The 17060-nt window shown below is 45.2% G+C and overlaps 2 protein-coding genes and 1 pseudogene across 2 annotated transcripts in view; 1 reads left to right on the top strand and 2 right to left on the bottom strand.

Annotated features, from left to right (window-relative positions):
- Nucleotides 1-338: 338 nt before the first annotated feature.
- FAM184B (family with sequence similarity 184 member B) overlaps nt 339-17060 on the bottom strand; it is a 120812-nt gene continuing 104090 nt past the window's right edge. Inside the window, exons 14-18 of the mRNA XM_060103848.1 lie at nt 7666-7812; nt 5440-5557; nt 3584-3688; nt 2549-2748; nt 339-438 (exon numbers count right to left, since the gene is read on the bottom strand). Of these exons, the coding sequence (XP_059959831.1) occupies nt 345-438; nt 2549-2748; nt 3584-3688; nt 5440-5557; nt 7666-7812 (664 nt within the window). The 3' untranslated portion in view covers nt 339-344. The remainder of the gene's footprint in view (nt 439-2548; nt 2749-3583; nt 3689-5439; nt 5558-7665; nt 7813-17060) is intronic.
- Nucleotides 10751-15740, top strand: LOC132493374 (THO complex subunit 2-like). Its single transcript, XM_060103836.1, has one exon. It carries the CDS (start codon nt 10751-10753, stop codon nt 15578-15580), a length of 4830 nt encoding a protein of 1609 aa, XP_059959819.1. The 3' UTR covers nt 15581-15740.
- Nucleotides 15594-16548, bottom strand: LOC132487344 (tyrosine-protein kinase Fer-like; annotated as a pseudogene).

Raw genomic sequence — 17060 nt, 5'->3', positions numbered from 1 at the left:
CATCCTAGGAAAATGAGACCACTTTAAAAGTAGACCATGGAAATCACAAAGTCTGATATTCCACAATGCAAATTGCAATCTTATGGACACCAGAAATACCATGGGTAGGTCATCAGTAACATTATTTCCCTATGGGCACTTTCTGATAACACTGGCTTGTTTTATCTTAATGTCACAATGAAACAGTATGAAATGTTAATGCAAGAATTTGTTTTAGCTATGTATGTAAATCATATTACAAGCAAGTTATTTGGTAGGTTGGCTTTTTAGTTCATTCCTTCAATCAGATGCTTCAAAAGAAATGTGTTTCAAATATCCACTTTATGATCAGTTTCAGGATCAGTTTAGAAAGAAAAATATTTGGTAAACCATTCCTGGTGGGCTGAGCCCTGCTTCTGCTGGACTTCTTTGGGTTGGGCTGTTTCATCATCTTGTGTCCTAAAAACAAACAAAACGTTTTCTTAGATGGTTTTGAAAATTATTCAATAAACAACTTAATACTCTACCATCTTTTCAGGGAAAGATAACTGCTTCTTTACTCTTAAAAAGATACTGGAACGTGATGGGCCAATATTAGGGAGCTAGAAACAAGTTGTGAAGGATGGGGATGGAGAGGGAGCATCTAATTCCAGTTTTGAAAACAGAAGGTTCTCCATTGTTTCACTTAACACTAACGAGGCATATTTTGCAACATGTACTCTTTATTTCAGGCACAAATTAAACAATAAACCCCCCCCAAAAAAACAGGTAAAAGAAGAAATGGTTAATCAATACAGTATTACACTTTATGGCTTCCTCAAAAGTTATCTGATGTGCTCTGGCATTTCAATGAGGTTGTAAAATTAGCCTAGTAAATTGAAAAGGGGAGATGGTAGGTAAGAAAGTACAGTGTATACCTGTCTGAACGGTCTCTAACTGCATTTGTGGAGCTTCTTATAAAACAGTGGGGGGACTTCCCCGTGGTCCAGTGATAAAGAACCTGCCTTACAATGCAGGGGGGACGCGGGTTTGGTCCCTGGTCAGGGAACTAAGATCCCACATGCTGCGGGGCAACTAATCCTGCGCGCCATAGCTGCTGAGCTCGGCGCCTCAACAAGAGCCCACATGCCGCACACTACAGAGCCCACAGGCCCTGGAGCCTGCGCACCAAAACTAGAGAGAGAGGGCTTCCCTGGTGGCGCAGTGGTTGAGAGTCCACCTGCCGATGCAGGGGACACGGGTTCGTGCCCTGGTCCAGGAAGATCCCACCTGCTGAGGAACGGCCGGGCCGTGAGCCATGGCCACTGAACCTGCGTGTCCAGAGCCTGTGCTCCGCAATGGGAGAGGCCACAACAGTGAGAGGCCCATGTACTACAAATTAAAAAAAAAAAAAAAAAACTAGAGAGAGAAAACCCGCATGCCACAACTAGAGAGAAGCCTGCGTACTGCAACAAAAGATCCCGCATGCCTCAACAAGGGTCCAGCGTGCCGCAACTAAGACCTGACGCAGCCAAAAATAAATAAAATAAATCTTTAAAACAAACAGTGGGAACACAGCTTTAAACAGGTGTGTGATAATGAGATGAACTGTGGCCAATCAGGCTGGCTCTGGCAGTTAATAGACTGTGTGCTTGGGGCTCCAGGCCTCAGTGTCCTCAGTTGTGACACAAAGGGCTGGACTCGTTCAGTGACTGACAGGAAGTCCTTCCAGCTCCACACTCATATTTGTCCAAATAGCCTTGGGCGGGCAGGCCTTTGGAAAAGGAACATTTCAGAAGGGGCCTTTTCAGAAATGCAAACTTCAAAGCCCAGAATTAAAGATTTTGCTCTGAAGGGAAGGCTGGACAGGAAGGAATCAATAAACAAAGGGGAAATCAAACATTTCTGGAAGAGAAGCATGCTGCAAGGGCTTCTGGAAAAATAAGGCAGTATCAGAGATCATCATGCATGATCAACCAAACCCACAGATTAAGAGGCCTTAAAATTACAAGATTATACAATGAATCTTGAGAAATAACCTTAATAATAATAGTGGAAAATTACTGAATGCTTTTGTGCCAGGTCTTGTGCTAAGCATGTCCTATGGATTAATTCCTTCAGTCTCACATGAGTCTAATGAGGTAGGTGCTGTATTATCTTCATTTTAGAGGTGAGGAAACAGACTCACAGAAGTCAAGTGAGCTGCCCAAAGCCAAGCAAGCTAAGAACAAGGAGGACCAGAATTTGAATCCAGACTCAAAGCCAGATGATGAGTCCATCTTCCGTGTGACCCACTCTGAAGTGGTCAGCTAAGTGATACAATGTCCCCTGTCTAATCATCCATGGGACAAAAAAAAAAAAAAAGGTTTTCTGGAATTTGGTATCAGGAATAGTGCCTCTTCTAAAGAATGACCTATTTCCCTTCTCTTACATATCTTCCTTTTTGGCTGGGTTGTAATTTGTCCAAGGCAGGGCTTGTTTCGTTACCCTTTGTATTGGCCGAAATGCTGGGTATTTAACAGGTACCAGAAAGGAATACTAATTTCCCTCCTGACTATGGGAAAATGGAATGATAGCTTTGGCCCCCTACCTTGTGGCAGTTTTTATATCTAGCGATGGGGTGGGTTTGTAAGGCTGGCCACAGCTGGGGCCTGGGTCCAAGCTGGGTGACTTAGTTATCGGAGGAGTGTTGATCCTGGAGCTCAGGTCGCCACTCAGAAAGTTCTTAGCATAGGAAGCGAGGTTTGGCACACTGACCACTCGGCTGGGCACTTCCTCCATCTTCTTTTTCTGTTGGTATTAAAGGAAAGGCCTGTTAGCACCACCCAAAGAGGCATCGTTGTAAAAGTAGATTAAGGCCTGCCCAACCGAAATTATATGAGCAAGGAGGCAATAACTTACATGTTATTTTTTAAAGCATTTTATCTTCCAATCCACTTTGTGCTTTAAAAAAACGCAGGCTCACAATCTCTTATCCAAAACTTCTGGTGACAAATGTGTTTTTTAATTTAAAATCTTGTTTTAGATTTTTAAAGGCTATATAACATCCCCAGCAGAAGCTGGGCCCACCTTGTCCTCAAACACATTAATATTTCTGGAGTGAAACTTACATTTTGTCACACCGAGAGTGATATATAAAAGTTATAAATGAGCTTACATGAATTCAGCTTGGGTTAGGTTTACTGTCCTATGAGTTACAAAAAAAATACAAATTTTTAAGCACTTTAGGATTTTGTGATAGCAGATGAGAGATTTGGATGTGAATATTCTCACTGTAATAAATTCCAAAAGTTTTTATAAAAGGAAAAAAAGTTACAGTGAAGGATTCTTGCTCTTCTCTCTCTCCTTCCTATCACCCAGATATAGCCATTATTAAGAGTGACACATTTATATACAAAAAGTTTGGAAAATTCAAAAAACTCATAAAAATAAAAAACACATAATCTGCCTAGCCAGATATAAATACTGTTTATTAATAATTTGGACTATTTCCTGGGGGTCTTATTTTCAATGAATATTCCTCTAAATGAATGCCGGACAGTTGATAAATAAGCTGCCATTACCTTTGGGAAAAACAAAGCCATCAGAATTATATAATGCATTGAAACCAGTAGGACCAATTTACCTTCATGGAAGGGGTCAAATACCCTGGGCGAGGATTGAAAGAGAAGGACCGATTCCGATGGGACACTGCGCTGGGGAATGCTGCGTAGTGAAATCTTCTCTCCTCCTGGAAAAACAATACAACTGAGTCTAAATGAGCCTAACTACCCAGCATACGGAGTTTAATTTGAAGGAAGATGGCTGTGTGAGAGCAGACTACAGAGAGGAGAAAAGACCAGGGAAGGGAGGGGAAGTCAGTGGGAATCAAGCTGCCACCCACTGAAGCTTTGAGGAAGCACCTTTATTTCTGGGGCCTTTGTGTCCCTAGCACCCCTTGTGAAGGAAAGGGAGAGCCTTTTTGGAATGCCGTAGGGAAGTCAGAGATCCAGGTACTCTTAGGATCTGAGCAGAATCTACTGCAGAAAGTTATTAGTTAAGACAAAGAAAAAAAAACAGCCAGGTACAATCACTATATGGCCAATCTTCTTTACCTGTGTCATTCTCCACTTTTTTCTTTCCTGCTGTATTGTTTCTAAAGCAAGTTCCAGTTGTTGCATAATTTCATCTGTAAAAACATTGAGGGCTTCCCTGGTGGCGCACTGGTTAAGAATCCGCCTGCCAATGCAGGGGACACGGGTGCGAGCCCTGGTCCGGGAAGATCCCACGTGCCGCGGAGCAACTAAGCCCGTGCACCACAACTACTGAACCTGTGCTCTAGAGCCTGCGAGCCACAACTACTGAGCCCACGTGCGACAACTGCTGAAGCCCGCAGGCCTAGAGCCCATGCTCCGCAACAAGAGAAGCCACCGCAGTGAGAAGCCCCCGCACCACAACGAAGAGTAGCCCCCGCTCACCGCAACTAGAGAAAGCCCACGCGCAGCAACGAAGACCCAACGCAGCCAACCCCCCCCCCCCAAAAAAACATTGATAAGTGTTTCTAAGAGATAAGGACTCTTTTCTAAAAAAAAAAATAACCACAATACCTTTGTCACACTTGGCAAACAAGCAATTCCTTATTAGTATCATCTAATTTTCAGTTGGTGGTTAAGTTTTCCTCTTCATCTCGACGTGAAGCAATGTGACTGGGGAGCAGGAGGGTGCAAGGATGGGTGTGAGATACAAGTGTGCGTGTGTACTGTGGGAGGATGTGTCGCTGTGTAAGCTACCATAAGACCATGGATTTTACTCTGAGAAGGACAGGGAGCCACAGGAGGTCCTGAACAGAGCCGTGTTGTGGTCCGAATTACATTTTTATAAGAGTACTCTGGTCGCTGTGAGGTCAACAGAGTGGGGTGAGGCTGGAGTGAGTGGGGAGACCAGTGGACTCTCCATCATGCATGAGAGGCAGCAGGGCCCGGACCTGGTGAAGGTGGTGAAGGTGGTGAAGGTAGAGATGGTGGGAAGAGGCTGGACTTCTGACGTGGCTAATTAGCTGACCCACGTGGGCAACGCTGACAGGAGCGAGTGTATCACCCAAAGTCCCCAGAGCTGAATGTAAGCCACTGGGAGCTGGCTTACAGAGAACTTTCAACTAAAGCTTGGAGCACAGGAAGACTGGGCAAAAGCCTAAAGCAAGGGTTAAAGTGTGAGGAAACATAAGTGTGAGGTGCAAACCATTCTAGATTTTCCCAAATGCTGTAGGTTAAAAAAACCAAACCAATACCGCATCAGGCAGATGGTGTGGGACTTGAGAGTGATTTTTTTTTTTTGCCTTCTACTTTCCTGTGTTAATTTTTTTTTAGTGAGCATGTATTTTTTTATATGATAGGGGAAAAATAACCAAGGACCTTTTGTAAGGTGGTTTTCGGGTTAGCAGGATTACAGTTTTAGGCACCCATGGAAGTGCTAGGCTAAAGCGAATACCCCGGACAGCCTCACCGTGAGCTGCTTGATGATCTCCTCCCTCTCCTTCAAGCGGGTCTGCAGACGGCCTGTGAGCTGAACGTCCTCTGGTCTCAACTCCCACTTTCCTGGCTTCTCTCTGGAATCTTTCAGTCTGTTTGGAGCAGGCATGCAGTTAGCCACCATGCTGCAATGACCCAACCACAAGGAGGGAGAAGAGGTGGACGTGATGGGGATGCTGTTATGTTGCTTGGCCTGGCTGGCCACTCTCTGTTCACCAAAGGGGAAACTGAGGCCCAGAGAGCCTGCCCAGGGCCACCCAGTGAGTTGGCTGCAGAGCTCCAGGTGGAGCCCAGGACTGCAACTCCCAGTCTGACACTTGTCAGTTCCCCCAGGTTCTGTAGGGCCCAGAAACCAAAGGCCTGTGTGTGCACACTGATGCCACATGCAGTGGGGCTTCAAGAACCAGTGAAGTTTGGGAGAAGAGGCCTCAGCCGGAAAACGTCTCCACCCACGCCAAGGCCAGCAGGTTATGCCAATACAGATGTGGCTCCCACCCCACCTGCAGGCAGCCAGAGAGCATGGCATTAGCTAGTTCTGCAAAGCAGCGGGGCAGCTGGTACCACCACACTTTCAGTGTGAAGCTGGAGAGAAATAACCTCCGGATGGTGGGGGAGAGAGGGTGAGGGTTGCCGGTGATTTACTGACTGTAGTTGATATGAGGCCAGGGCTTTGGGGTGAGATGACTTGGGCTCTTATCCCAGCTCTGCTTTTTTCTAGCTATGTAATCTTGGGCATTTTGCCCATGAGACTCGGTTCCTTCTTTAATATGGGCGTGAAACTGGGTGGTTGTGAGGATTCAGTGAGATAATGCATGCCCAGCACATGCTAAGAACCCATTAGATGGTAGCTGGTAAAGCCTTCCACTCCAGATTTTGGATGATTTGCCTTGTATTGGAGCCAGTGGAGGACAGTTTTTAAGAGCACAAGTTAAGGGTCAGACAGGTGACGTTTAAATTTACTTAGTGCTGCTTGACCTGATCTCCCTGCCGCTAACCCCGATCTCCCAGTCTCTTCTCCTCTCAGCAGTCAGAAGTGACCCTGTTAAAAGGTATCTCAGACCATGTCAGTCATGCTCAAAGCCTTACAAGGGCTTCCCAGTGCACTCCATCCGAATACACCCAAACCCCTTCCTGCTCAGTGCAGCATCTCCTCCACCCCTCCCAGCTACCTTGCTAACCTCAGTTCCTATCATCACTCTCTCACTCATTCTACTTAAGCCTTCTGGCTGTTTGGTCTTGGGAGGCGGGCCCCAGGGCCCTTGCACTTGCTGTTCTGGCTGCTTGGAATGCTCTTCGTCCAGATGGCTCTCTCATTTCCTCTCCTCTTTATGCTTAAATGTCACCTCCTTGCCCACCCTTGGCACTCTAGACACTGATCCTGTTTTCCTTCTAGTACCTTCAGGTACTTTCATTACCTGATATGAAGTTAAATATTTATTTGCTTATTTCTTTGTCAGAATCCCCATCTAGAATTTGTGAGTGCTATGAGAGCACAGTCTTTGTTTTATTCCCACTGTAACTCCAGAGCCTAAAACAGTGCAAGGCACACAGTAGGCCCTTAACAAATATTTGCTGAATGAATAAATGAATGCTTGCATGAGGGGCCCTTGCTTTCTTAATCAATCCATGGGAACAATGGTTTCCACCCTGAAGAACTGCTGTGAAGATTAAATGAGATGATGCACATTAGAAGGCAGAAATGCTCATAAAAAAGTAGCCCTGATCTTCTTCTGTGTGTGAGGGTCAAACCATGCTCATTCCTCACAGATTCCCAGTACCCTGCACAAGACGGGAATGCAGTCTCATAAAAAGATGGGTGGCCAACCATCCCAGTTTGCCTGGAACTGAGGCGCTTCTGGAACTCGGGACTTCTAGTTTTAAAACTAGGAGAGGGGGCTTCCCTGGTGGCGCAGTGGTTGAGAGTCCGCCTGCCGATGCAGGGGACACGGGTTCATGCCCCGGGAAGATCCCACATGCCGCGAAGCGGCTGGGCCCGTGAGCCATGGCTGCTGAGCCTGTGCGTCCGGAGCCTGTGCTCTGCAAAGGGAGAGGCCACAACAGTGAGACGCCTGCGTACCGCCAAAAAAAAAAAAAAAAAAAAAAAAACCTAGCAGAGTCCTGGGGACACTAGGATGAGGTCCCCCTAATAAAATGGTACATCTACTAGTCCCTCCCAACCTGGGGCCAAGTCCTCACTTACTCGGTTTCCAGGGCAGCCAGCCGGGCGTGGAGCTGCGCTTGAGCGCTGCTGAAATCGGCCACCATGGCCTGCATCTCCTTCCGGTGTTCCTGGCGTAGCATCTCCACCTCCCGGGCCCACTGGGCTTGCTGATCCTTCTCCAGCAGCCTGTGGGGCGGGGTGGAAGCACAGCTGGGCTTGTCCAGGCTCCAGGGACTGAACCTCTAGGGCACTGGAGATTCTCCCCACTCTGCTGGGTGGCCTGCAGAATCTAAGGTCAGGACACAGTGGGAAGGAGATCCAGGGTCTCTGAGTTGTGGGGTCCAGCTTGTGGAGCCTCTTCTCAGTACCTTCCACCCCCAGCATTCCATGAAGGGGAAACCTGAGCACAAAGGGCAGCCTTCTGGGGGAAGGGGTGGAGGACAGCTCAGGAGAGGAATCCCAGAAAACACTCCTTTCACTTGGGGGAGGTGGGTAGGCCTGGAGGCTGAGATTCTGTATCAGAATTACCGAACGCTGTGGACTCTGAGAGCTGGGAGACCAGCGGTCCAGGGTGAGAAGGCAGGATGGGAGAGGGATTAGGAGAACACTGGTTAGAGCCAGGCTGCCTGCGTCCCTCCGCGGCCTATCACTTCCTAGCTGCATGACTTTGGGCGAGCTGCGCTCTGCTCGGTTTCTCCATCTGACAACAGTGGCTACCTTATGGGGTTAGTGAGAGGATGAACCACGTTAATCCGTGTCCAGAAGAGCCCGTGGCACAAAGCGAATGTTTGACCATCAGCGATCACTTTTCCTAACCTTGGGGTGGGGCACTGAGGGATCCTCAGTCCAGCCTCAGGGGGCCTGACACCTTCTGAAAGTACATGCATATTTCTGTGTGATGATATCCTTCTCCAGGAGAGGGACATCGTTTTCCTCACCTGGAGGGGGCTGTAATCGGAAATGGTCAGGAGCCCCTACTCTGGTCCAGTCTCCTTATTCCAGTGTCACATGGTGAGTCTCTAACTGAATTTAAGGTGCTCCACCTTGGCCAGGTGGATTCATGGCTGTTTCTCAGATGAGCCTCAGGCCTACTTTCACTGGAACTTTATGCCGGGGACTGGAACATTCAAACTCTGGGATGACATGGACAAATGCCTTCAAAGATACAAACTACCAAAGCTCACTCAGGAAGAAACAGATAACTTGAAAAGTCCTATATCTATTAATAAAATTAAAGTTGTAGTTATAAACTTTCCAGCCAGGGAAAAAAAAGGCCATGAATTCAGGACTTGATAAAGGGCTATCCAGCCTGGACAAGGAAATCAGAGTTGCCACCACAATTTACCAAGTGCCAGGGTCAGTACTAAGCATCTTCCTATACATTTCACTGCATTCTACAACAGCCCTGAGAGGGGGTGGTGTTTTCTACCTTTTACAGGTAAGGGCAGGGTCTTGGAGAGATTAGCAGACTCACCCAACGTCACGCAGCTAATTCTTTTTTTTTTTCCAGCTTAGAAAGAAATTTATGGGGCTTATTTAACATGATTAAGGTCCAGGAACATTAGTAAAAATATATAAATTAGGCTACATGTAGCCTTGGAGCTCTTCGTGAGAAAACTCCAGAGGAAAACCTAGCAGGGAAGAGCCAATGAAACAGAAAGGGCTCACAGGACACTTGACCCTTATTTCCTGAAAGCACAGCTTTCCCACTCGGATGGCCCGCATCTACGTTACTTCCAACAGAGGCAGTCTGTTCATTTCCAGACATAAATTCAGGTCCAAACATTAAGAAAATTCTGCAACCAGCATATGCAGCCCGATGCACCTCTTTACAGCATTAGTTGCATATTCTCCAGGGAGTTAAAGGAAAAGTGAGGCTTGGCTGGTCACTCCCAGATGATCTCTGATAATCTCTGAAGTGAGTCCCCCTGGGGCTCAGATAGCCAACAGATTATAACAAGCATCCTCCCCTAATTTAAAGATGAAAACCAGAGTTGGCCAGGCCAAAGGTCTCGCGTTCCACGCATCTGGCTCGCGGTCTGGCCAGCGCCCACTCTGGGCTTGCGGCGCCCGGGGGAACAGGAAGAGGCGACTGCATCATCCCTCTCCTGGTGTCCAGCTCACAGCTTGTGTCCTGCTTCCCAGAGATGAGCTTGAGCCAGATTTCCTCAGTAGATGGAAATGCATGCTGCTTCTCATCAGAGCAAAGCCCTGGCCAGTACTTGGTTAGCTGGCCCCGCTCCCAAGTAGCCAAGAAACAAATGGCAGGGCCACCATGCCCATTTCACAGCCACCTCCCCCGGGGGCTGTGGCACTCTGCAGAGAAGCCCGCCACCAGTGAAACACGCGAGGCCCACGACAGAGCCCTGGCCCCAGGGCCAGGCTGTGTGACCACTACCACGCCTCCACTTCTTGGCTCTCTTTGGCACTTAAGGGAAATTGGGGTACTTCAATAGGATTTTTTTTCTTTCCAGCTGTCGGTAACAACTGAAAAGGAAGATGATGCTTTCTGACCATCTACCGTTATTTAAGCACTCACCGAGGCTATGACACAAGCAGAATGGAACACACAACATGCCCTACCGTAAGGGTATTTGGTATCCAGTATACTCTCCGCTGTCCTCCTCCAAGGCAAGAGGTCACCACTGCATCCATTTAGCATTCCATTGTACCCAATGCCCACAATCTTGTTTTCTGCATTCACGATGCAGGCTCCGACCTGGGAATTTGGATCTTTGCTCCTCTGTGCCGATAAGAAGGCCACTGCCATGAAATACTCAGGCCATTCCAAATAGTCATCACGTTTTTTACAGGGAAATTCACTCATGCTGGGTCCACGCCGCCCCGCCGCCCACGTGGCAGCTCCTCTCGGACGCCCCGGAGGCCGCCGCGCGCCCCGCGACGTTGACCAAGCGCCGCCGGCCCCGCGCTGCTTCCCCGGCAGCACGTTGGACCGGGAGGGGGCGTCCCCGCGGCCGCCCGCTGCCCCGGCCGCCCCTCCGCTCCCCACGCAGCTAATTCCGAGCACACAGAGGCGGCTCCCGGCATTCCCGTGGGCGGTGCTCCCCTTTGACCCCTCGCTCGCGTGCTACACATCCGGGTTTTTGCTACTAGGGAGGGGAAGATGGCGAACGCAGCTGTCGTGGTTCCCGTAGCGTGGATAAAGAACTGGGAGAAATCAGGGAGAGGTGAATTTTTGCATTTATGCCGGATCCTCAGTGAACATAAAAGCCATGATAGTTCAACTTATAGAGATTTCCAGCAAGCTCTTTATGAGTTATCATACCATGTCATTAAAGGAAATCTAAAGCATGAACAGGCATCTAATGTTCTTAATGACATTAGTGAATTTTGTGAGGACATGCCCTCCATTCTTGCTGACATATTCTGCATATTAGATACTGAGACAAATTGTTTAGAAGAAAAAAGCAAGAGAGACTCTTTTACACAACTGGTATTAGCATGTTTGTACTTCGTTTCAGACACAGTTCTAAAGGAACGCTTGGATCCAGAAACGTTGGAATCATTAGGGCTTATCAAACAATTACAGCAATTCAATCAAAAGTCAGTTAAAATCAAGACAAAACTCTTTTATAAGCAGCAAAAATTTAATTTGTTAAGAGAAGAAAATGAAGGTTATGCCAAGCTGACTGCTGAATTGGGGCAAGATTTATCTGGAAATATTACTAGTGATTTGATCTTAGAAAGTATCAAATATTTAATAGGATGCTTTAATCTGGATCCCAATAGAGTTCTGGATGTCATTTTAGAAGTGTTTGAATGCAGGCCAGAACACGATGACTTCTTTATATCTTTATTAGACTCTTACATGAGTATGTGTGAACCGCAAACACTGTGTCATATTCTTGGGTTCAAATTCAAGTTTTACCAGGAACCAAATGGAGAGACTCCTTCATCTTTGTACAGAGTTGCAGCAGTACTTCTACAATTTAATCTTATTGATTTAGATGATCTTTATGTACATCTTCTTCCAGCTGATAATTGCATTATGGATGAACACAAACGAGAAATTGTAGAAGCTAAGCAGATTGTTAGAAAACTGACAATGGTTGTACTGTCTCCTGATAAAATTGACAAAGGAGAGAAAGAAGAGGAGAAAGTGGAGAAGCCACCTGACAACCAAAAACTTGGTTTGTTGGAAGCCTTGTTAAAGATTGGTGATTGGCAGCATGCACAGAAAATTATGGATCAGATGCCTCCATACTATGCAGCTTCACATAAACTAATAGCCCTTGCTATTTGCAAGCTTATTCATATAACTGTTGAGCCTCTCTACCGAAGAGTGGGCGTTCCTAAAGGTGCTAAATGCTCACCTGTTGATGCTTTGCAAAATAAGAGAGCACCAAAACAAGCAGAGAGCTTTGAAGATTTGAGGAGAGACGTCTTCAATATGTTCTGTTACCTTGGTCCTCACCTTTCTCACGATCCCATTTTATTCGCAAAAGTGGTGCGGATAGGCAAGTCATTTATGAAGGAGTTTCAGTCTGATGGAAGCAAACAAGAAGATAAAGAGAAGACGGACGTTATCCTTAGCTGCTTGCTTAGCATTACTGACCAGGTATTACTTCCATCTCTTTCTTTGATGGGCTGCAATGCTTATATGTCTGAGGAACTGTGGGGAATGTTTAAAACATTTCCATATCAGCATAGATATCGTCTGTATGGCCAGTGGAAGAATGAAACTTACAACAGTCATCCACTTCTAGTAAAAGTTAAAGCTCAAACAATAGACAGAGCCAAATATATCATGAAGCGTCTAACCAAGGAAAATGTGAAGCCCTCTGGAAGACAAATTGGGAAGTTGAGCCACAGCAATCCAACCATTTTGTTTGATTATATCTTGTCACAAATACAGAAGTATGATAACTTAATAACACCTGTAGTAGATTCATTGAAATACCTCACTTCATTGAATTATGACGTCTTGGCCTATTGTATCATTGAAGCTTTAGCTAATCCAGAAAAGGAGAGAATGAAACATGATGACACAACCATCTCAAGCTGGCTTCAGAGTCTGGCTAGTTTCTGTGGTGCAGTTTTTTGTAAATATCCAATTGATCTTGCTGGTCTTCTTCAATATGTGGCTAATCAGCTAAAGGCAGGCAAAAGTTGTGACCTGCTTATATTGAAAGAAGTGGTACAGAAAATGGCAGGCATAGAAATTATAGAAGAAATGACAATGGAGCAACTAGAGGCCATGACTGGTGGAGAGCAACTAAAAGCTGAGGGTGGTTACTTTGGCCAGATAAGAAACACTAAAAAATCCTCCCAGAGATTAAAGGATGCACTATTAGACCATGATCTTGCTCTTCCTCTCTGTTTGCTTATGGCTCAGCAGAGGAATGGAGTAATCTTTCAGGAAGGTGGAGAGAAACATTTGAAACTTGTGGGAAAGCTCTATGATCAGTGTCATGATACCCTGGTACAGTTTGGTGGGTTTTTAGCATCTAATCTAAGCACAGAGGATTATATAAAGCGAGTGCCTTCAATTGATGTGCTCTGTAATGAATTTCACACACCCCATGATGCAGCATTTTTCCTGTCTAGGCCAATGTATGCACACCATATTTCGTCCAAGTATAATGAACTTAAAAAATCAGAGAAGGGAAATAAACAGCAACATAAAGTTCACAAGTACATTACATCATGTGAAATGGTGATGGCTCCTGTGCATAAAGCAGTGGCTTCCTTACATGTTTCCAAAGTCTGGGATGACATCAGCCCTCAATTCTATGCCACGTTCTGGTCATTGACAATGTATGACCTTGCAGTTCCACATACCAGCTATGAACGGGAAGTCAATAAACTTAAAGTCCAGATGAAAGCAATTGATGACAATCAGGAAATGTCTCCAAACAAAAAGAAAAAAGAGAAGGAGCGATGTACTGCCCTTCAGGACAAGCTTCTTGAAGAAGAAAAGAAGCAGATGGAACATGTACAGCGAGTGCTACAGAGACTGAAACTGGAAAAGGACAATTGGCTTTTAGCAAAATCTACCAAAAATGAGACCATCACAAAATTTCTACAGCTGTGTATATTTCCTCGATGCATTTTTTCAGCAATTGATGCTGTTTACTGTGCTCGTTTTGTTGAATTGGTACATCAACAGAAAACTCCAAAGTTTTCCACACTTCTTTGCTCTGATCGAGTTTTCTCTGATATAATTTACACAGTTGCAAGCTGTACTGAAAATGAAGCTAGTCGATATGGAAGATTCCTTTGCTGCATGTTAGAGACTGTGACCAGGTGGCACAGTGATAGAGCCACATATGAAAAGGAATGTGGAAAGTATCCAGGATTTCTTACTATATTACGGGCAACTGGTTTTGATGGTGGAAATAAAGCTGATCAATTAGACTATGAAAATTTTCGACACGTTGTACATAAATGGCATTACAAACTAACCAAGGCATCGGTACATTGCCTTGAAACAGGCGAATGTACTCACATCAGGAATATCTTGATTGTGCTAACAAAAATACTTCCTTGGTACCCAAAAGTTTTGAATCTGGGTCAGGCTTTGGAAAGAAGAGTGCATAAAATCTGCCAAGGGGAGAAAGAGAAGAGGCCAGATCTATATGCATTGGCTATGGGCTACTCTGGGCAGTTGAAAAGTAGAAAGTCATACATGATACCTGAAAATGAGTTTCATCACAAAGACCCCCCTCCGAGGAATGCAATTGCCAGTATACAAAATGGGCCTTGTAGTGGGCTTTCTTCATCGTCAACAGGAAGTGCATGTAAATCGGTTGAAAGCAGTAACGATGAGACTGATAAATCAAGGGAGAGATCTCAGTGTGGTGTGAAAGCAGTTAATAAAGCTTCTAATGCCACACCAAAAGGGAATTCAAGCAATGGAAATAGTGGCTCTAACAGCAAAGCTGTTAAAGAAAATGACAAAGAAAAAGGGAAAGAGAAAGAACAAGAGAAAAAAGAAAAGACTCCAGCTACTACTCCAGAGGCCCGAGTACTTGGTAAAGATGGTAAAGAAAAACCAAAGGAAGAACGGCCAAGTAAAGATGAAAAAGCAAGAGAGATGAAGGAAAGAACACCTAAGTCTGACAAAGAGAAAGAAAAATTCAAGAAGGAAGGAAAAGCTAAAGATGAGGAATTCAAGACCACTGTCCCCAGTGCAGAATCAAAGTCGACTCAAGAAAAGGAAAGAGAGAAAGAGCCATCCAGAGAAAGAGATATAACAAAGGAAATGAAATTAAAGGAAAATGTTAAAGGAGGAGAAAAAACGCCAGTTTCTGGGTCCTTGAAGTCACCTGTTCCCCGATCAGATATTGCAGAGGTTGAAAGGGAACTAAAACGTCACAAAATTGATACCTACCCTTCTCCATCACATTGCTCAACAGTACTTCCCAAAGTTCCTCTGGGTTCTGAGAACTATGCCAGCTCACCTGTCATCTCCATTCATTTTCTACAGGACAGTCTCATCGAACTCAAGGAATCTTCAGCAAAGCTCTACATTAGTCATACTCCTCCACCACTGTCCAAGAGTGAGGAGAGAGAAATGGACAAGAAAGATTTGGACAAGTCGAGGGAAAGATCCAGAGAAAGAGAAAAAAAAGATGAAAAGGACAGGAAAGAGCGGAAAAGGGATCACTCAGACAATGACCGAGAAGTGCCACTGGACTTACTAACCAAGAGGCGGAGAGAGGAACATGGAACAATGGGGGTTTCAAAACACAAAAGTGAGAGTCCGTGTGAGTCTCCTTATCCAAATGAGAAAGACAAGGAAAAAAATAAGTCAAAATCGTCAGGCAAAGAAAAAGGCAGTGACTCATTTAAATCTGAAAAAATGGATAAAATCTCCTCTGGTGGCAAAAAGGAGTCCAGGCATGATAAAGGAAAGATAGAAAAGAAAGAGAAATGGGACAGTTCAGGAGGAAAGGAAGAGAAGAAACAGTCCTCGGACAAGCACAGATAATGAAGACTTTCAATCAAGGGTATGGACAGACCCCTAAGCTAAAGGTCTCCTAGAGGAGGATGCCAAAGCTCCATGCGTCACTCTCAGAATGATATCTCCTATAATTGAGAGCTTCTGGTGCTGTCCATTTAATGGGAATCTGCTTTAAATCAGAAGATGAATACACACCACCATCCTCTTTTTTTAAAAATAAATTTATTTATTTATTTATTTTTGGCTGCATTTGGTCTTCATTTGCTGCACGCAGGCTTTCTCTAATTGCGTGAGCAGGGGCTACTTTCCGTTGCGGTGTCTGGGCTTCTCATTGCGGTGGCTTCTCTTGTTGCAGAACTCAGGCTCTAGGCCCGCGGGCTTCAGTAGTTGTGGCACACGGGCTCAGTAGTTGTGGCTCACGGGCTCTAGAGCGCAGGCTCAGTAGTTGTGGTGCATGGGCTTAGTTGCTCCACGGCATGTGGGATCTTCCCAGACCAGGGCTCAAACCTGTGTCCCCTGCATTGGCAGGCGGATTCTTAACCACTGTGCCACCAGGGAAGTCCCACACCACCATCCTCTTGATGAGACATTCCAAAGTCACTGATTTTCAGAACATTATTTTCACCTCCAGGCAGTTTCTTGCGGCAAGATTCCTGTGTATACAATGTTTACTCGAGATTTGCCATCCAGAAGCAGCATCTAATGACAATTTCACTAATTGTTTTAGTTCATCCTTCTTTCTCAGAAAGGAGAGGAAATCGCCTCCTGGAACCAGTTCCTTAATCATGTAGATAGGCTGTATTTGTGTCCGAACTTTGATAAATTTGACAATACTGGGATGATTATATTGCTTGAGGATTTTGGCTTCTTGTAAAAATTTTAATTTCAGTTCCTGGGAAGGATCATCTTCACGTTTTAACAGCAATAGCAGTTTTATCCTTTAATCTGCCCTTAAATGTGTCATCAGAATTTCCCTTGCCCAGTAATTGTGACATTTTCATGATATGCATTTTTATTCTAATTATGATCATGCTGATACCGTGATTCTCTTTATTGGAACATTGACTGTTTTGGTAGTTTAAAAATTGAGATGAAATTCTCATAAAATATGCCATTTAAAACCGGTTCTTAGTATATCCCTGTGTTGTAACCATCACCAGTAATTCCAGAACATCTCCCATCACCCTCGGAAGAGACCCTGCATCCGTTAGCAGTCACCCCCAACTCTTTCCTTCCTGCAGCCTCTGGCAACAACTAATATATTTTCTGTCTCTATGGATTTGCCTCTTTTGGACATTCCATAAAAATGGAATCATGAAATATGTGGCCTTTTGTTATATGTGGCTTCTTTCACTTAGCATCATGTTTTCAAGGTTCATCCATGTTGTAGCATGTATCAGAACTTGATTTCTTTTTTTTTTTTTTCTTTTTTTTTTTTTTTTTTTTGCGGTATGCGGGCCTCTCACTGTTGTGGCCTCTCCCGTTGCGGAGCACAGGCTCCGGATGC

This window comes from Mesoplodon densirostris, chromosome 1 (genome assembly GCF_025265405.1).
Source record: "Mesoplodon densirostris isolate mMesDen1 chromosome 1, mMesDen1 primary haplotype, whole genome shotgun sequence".
NCBI lineage: Eukaryota > Metazoa > Chordata > Mammalia > Artiodactyla > Ziphiidae > Mesoplodon > Mesoplodon densirostris.
Note: the sequence above shows the minus strand (reverse complement) of the source record. Positions and strands in the feature narration are given on the sequence as shown.

What these genes read in the sequence shown, in the direction of transcription:
- LOC132493374 (XM_060103836.1), top strand. Translation starts at nt 10,751, where the DNA reads ATGGCGAACGCAGCTGTCGTGGTTCCCGTAGCGTGGATAAAGAACTGG.